Consider the following 4,757-nt stretch of genomic DNA (forward strand, 5'->3'; position numbering starts at 1 on the left):
AAGGCAAACGTATTGACCTTATAGTTAGGTCTCCTATTAACAAACGGGATAAACACCTTAATCACCTTACCATGAAATCTAAAACGTTTCCATAAAGCACTTCTATGCACTCCCTTACTGAGATTATCTACGACCGCTACCCACGAATCTCCTCTTGACTCCGCACTACCTCTGTCTAAAGAAGTATTCCCTTCCAACTCCACATTCACTCTCTCTCTAGCTTTCTCACTCATTGTAAAGACCCATATTATCAGTAGTTGAATTATATCGGAAATGATTGTTGTTGTTTCCTACTTTTTTGATCATGTGTAAGTTATCTTCCTGATGTTCCAATCTGACTTCGTAGCCTAGATTACTCTTAAATGCCACTTGAAATTCATTTAAGGAAAATTGTAGCTTTTATTTCCCTTTTCATATTTAACTTTTTCAGTCTGTTCTAAGTTAATTTATATTGTGGAAGGAGGGATGAGGGATGTTCTTTTACAATTGAAATGGCTGAAAAACTGAAAATTATTTGTTAGGTACTATGACAACCCTAAACATATGAAGGAACTTGGAGGTATTGATATTGGAAAATATGTTGCTGGAGGCATTGTTGTATTCAATCTTGATACAAAGCAGGTTAAGTGGATTTCTTACAGTTGATCTTATATGTGTGATCCATACATTAGAACACAGCTAATCAATATTTCCCTGCCTATGTGAATTCAAGTAGTTGTCTACTCTACCCCGATGTTGAAACTACTTTAGCCTTCATACAATTTTTTTTTTTACCAATTCTGCTTTGGGATTATTCTTTTTCTGCATCAATAATTTCATTATACATGATTTTGGTTCAATCATGTGGGATTCATATGTGATTTTGTTAGAAATGTTACACTGGAATTACCTACTTTGAACCCCATTATCACAGTGCACTCTTTCGTGTTCCTTCTTTTGAAGTTGTCCTCGTAATGCTTGGTGTTTTTCATTAGAAATAACTTTCTCTGCAAAGTTCCTCCTTGCTTTTCTTGTTTTAAATGGCTTTACTTATTTGCAATTATTTTCACCAATCATTCCATTGAATTTTTCATTTCATTCAGGAAATGTCAGATACACATGGGAATGTTGCAGCATGGACTGCACAAGGAGAAGAAATTTGGGAAGCTCATGTAAAGAGTCTGATTCTCCAGGTGTGTTGTAGCACTCTTTCTGTATCTTTGTCCGTAAATGATACATGGTATGATCAATTAATACGTAGCTAGTTTCTCTATATGCATTTATAATTTGGTATTGTTTTGCCACTGCTTCCTTTCTTTCCATTCATGACAAATGTCATTGTTATCACCACTATGTATTATTGCGTAAAGGGATATATGTTCATTGGTACATGCCCTAAGTGCATGTTAGCCATTTTCAAGCATCTTTCATCTGGGTTTGAACTCCAAATTGAAGAAAATAATGCATTGAGGAACTAGTGCTGAGCCGGTAAACAAAGATTTATACCTGTTTGAAGCCCTTCGAGATAATTGTCTGAATATTATCTCTTTCCTCAGGGTCCTGCTGTTGGTGGTGTTGACGGAGATGGACACACAGATCTTGTAGTTCCCATGTCATCCAGGAATATTTATGTTCCAAGTGGAAAGGATGTTTCAGTGGTCCGTCCCTATCCGTATAGAACTCATGGGAGAGTAATGAATCAAGTCCTTCTAGTTGACTTAAGTGAACGAGGGGAGAAAAGCATGTGCTGATGTGACAACATCCTTTGATGGTGATTTGTACTTGATAGATGGACATACATCATGTGCTGATGTTGTAGATATTGGTGAAACTTCGTAAGTAGTTTGTGATTATGCCCTATGGTTCCATACCTTTCCCAATGCTATTTCATGTTTCTCTTCTTATATTTGGACCGTTTCTTGACAGGTATAGCATGGTGTTAGCTGACAATGTTGATGGCGGTGATGACCTAGATCTTATCGTTACAACTATGAACAGAAATGTCTTTTGCTTTTCGACCCCTGCCCCACACCATCCACTTAAGGCTGGATAGAAAACCTGATATGATTTTAGTCTTGTGCATTTGCTAAGAATTAGATTTAATTAATTGTAATTTATTTCAGGCATGGAGATCAAATAACCAAGGAAGAAACAAGGTTGCAAACAGTTACAACCGTGAGGGAGTATATGTCACACATTCATCCCGAGCTTTTCGTGATGAGGAAGGCAAAAGCTTCCGGGTGGAGATTGAGATTGTGGATAAGCATAGATATCCTTCAGGGTTCCAAGCACCTTACAATGTCACAGTAAGCTCCCATCTCATGCACAAATGAAAATTGCTAAAGCAATTCAAATGTTTATTTCTTAACTTTTTAAAGTAGTTTAGCTTTTCATTCATTCCCCCCTCTCCTGATGCTGTGCTGAAACAATGCAGACGACATTATTAGTCCTGGGTAACTACCAAGGAGATCTTTGAGCGTCCGGAAAAATATCGGATTAAACTTCCAACAGTAGGGGTAAGGCCTACAGGGGCTGTTGTTGTGGAGATGGTTGACAAGAATGGACTCTATTTCTCAGATGACCTCTCCCTCACATTCCACATGTATTACTACAAACTGCTGAAGAGGCTTCTCGTCATCCCAATGGTTGGTATGTTGTGTGTGCTTATCATCCTTCGTCCACAGGAGGCCAGGCCTCTGCCTTCATTCTCCCGAAACACCAACTTGTGAAAGCTATGTCGTATTGGATCTCAATACATGCTATAGTTTACATCATTTAAATCAAGGTCTTTGATTGTATTCGAGCTCAATTTGATTTTTTTGTCTGTACAGTGTTGGCCTTTATAACGTTTTGATTAAGGATGCGGAAAGTTGTACAATTGTTGTCGAATTTGAGTTTCATTTTTTAAATTAGATAGTTAAAAGTTGATGCGTTCTTCAATCTGACACAAATTCAGAAGCAAGCAAGCAACTCCTTTGAACAAAATGATTCATTAGATAAGCATTAACAGCAGAAAACTTACCCAAAATTGTTCAACCCATCACTCAGAAAGCCAAAATACAAGAATTCTACACCAATAATCATCCAGCTGAGTCTCAATGAATTATACTCGATTATTCAGCATAAACTCAAGAAAAGTGAACTAAACAGTTTCAGAAGCAAGATGTAAAACATGAGTTTTAACTATAGTTCACAGCATCGTAAACAAAGAAATGTAAAATACAAGCAACTGTATCATGTGAATTAAACAGGCAAAAAACAAAAGTTCTGCATAAGAACCCTTTAGAAGCCGTTTAATATAGGTCTCTTTCCAAGCCTCTTGATCTCCCTATCCATTTTCCCAGTAAGCATCAATCCAAACATCCTGAAATCACACAAAAAGGACCAAACCGGATGCCCAAAAGTGGCAGGCACATTCCCTTCCACAAAGAAATGACTGTACCAGGCAATCCCATAGCCACATATCGGCACAAACACCACGAACCACCAATTGAACAACAAAGAATATATAAACAACACAATACTCAAGAGCGTGCCGGTAAAGTGCCACCTTCTTGTTGATCGTTTGGAGTGTTGAGTCACATAATAGGCCCAAAACTCCTCCATGCTCCTGAAATTCATCTCCTTGAAAATCCAATCGAGAACCTTGAATCGCTTGGTCAGGAACAAAAAAGAAACTTCACAAGAAATTAAGCCAAGAAAAATCCAATCTTGAATTGGTTTGACTGGTGGGTTTTGGTTAAAAATCACCAAAAATCAACTACTAGTTCGAGGAAAAACAGAGTTTGACTGGGATTTCTCAAACCCAAATCGAGGAAATCTATAAAGATGATGGGGTTGTTTTAGATTGGAGGAACCTGTAACTCCCTGTCATAGAAGGGCGAAACTTTGGTGGATTGATATAATTAAGAATGTAAAAAGGGTTGGGAAAAAGGTTAAAAGTTGTGGTCTATGGAGGTGGAGGAATCGAAGTAGGTTTCGAGGCTCTTTCTGCAACAATTATATGGGATTTGTTGTAAGGGATGGTAATTTGGACTTTTCCTTTTATGTTCTTGGCTTCAAGTAAAAACAAGTCTCTATGTAGCTTTCTTTTTTTAATTAGTTTAATTATTTTTTAATTAAACTCAGTATTTAAATTAGTATGTAATAATTTTTCTTCTATCTCACACTTATATAAAGGTAATTGCAGTTTATGTCTAATCACTCATCAAAGTTGTTCTTTATTCTCTCTATTATCTCTATCTTTTAGTCTTACCTTTTTCCTTTACTTGAGCAAATTTTTTTATTTATTTTCGGTAATTTAAAATAGTAATCAATTGAGTTTTTAACCTTGAGGTCGTGGGATCGAGTCCCACGGAGGGCATTTCATAATTCGGAGGTCTCTTGCGGAAGCTGCTCTCAACCTGGTGTTGGGGGTAGCCTACTATCTTACCTCCCCCTTACCCCATATATATGGGAAAAAGGGACAACCATTTTTTTTTTAATTGAGTTTTATTTTTTTGGAATGTATAAATTAACAAGTATTGTGTTAGCCTTAAGAATAATTGTCTGATTTGCGATTACAATACAAATTTGTTTCTAAAGCATTACTACGATACATAACATCTTTTACTTATTTATTTTATTAGTTGGTCCTAGTTTTTCTATTTTACAATATCTATCTTTTGTAGTGTGAATGTGAATATCTTGACTGTGATATAGATTGATGCAATTAGAATACACGTATATAATCTTTCGTCAACTATAATTTGTGTTTGTGCAGCTATCCATCAAACAGT

The 4,757-nt window shown here is 36.5% G+C and overlaps 1 protein-coding gene and 1 pseudogene across 1 annotated transcript; one reads left to right on the top strand and one right to left on the bottom strand.

Moving 5' to 3' along the window:
* Positions 1-1,085: 1,085 nt before the first annotated feature.
* Positions 1,086-2,760, top strand: LOC120185891 (annotated as a pseudogene).
* A 237-nt stretch (positions 2,761-2,997) lies between these two features.
* LOC120185894 lies at positions 2,998-3,958 on the bottom strand. Its single transcript, XM_039189980.1, has one exon. The coding sequence runs from the start codon at positions 3,598-3,600 to the stop codon at positions 3,262-3,264; it is 339 nt and encodes a 112-aa protein (XP_039045911.1). The 5' UTR covers positions 3,601-3,958; the 3' UTR covers positions 2,998-3,261.
* Between the last annotated feature and the right edge of the window lie 799 nt (positions 3,959-4,757).

Source organism: Hibiscus syriacus, unplaced genomic scaffold (assembly GCF_006381635.1).
Source record: "Hibiscus syriacus cultivar Baekdansim isolate YM2019G1 unplaced genomic scaffold, ASM638163v2 tig00113145_pilon, whole genome shotgun sequence".
NCBI lineage: Eukaryota > Viridiplantae > Streptophyta > Magnoliopsida > Malvales > Malvaceae > Hibiscus > Hibiscus syriacus.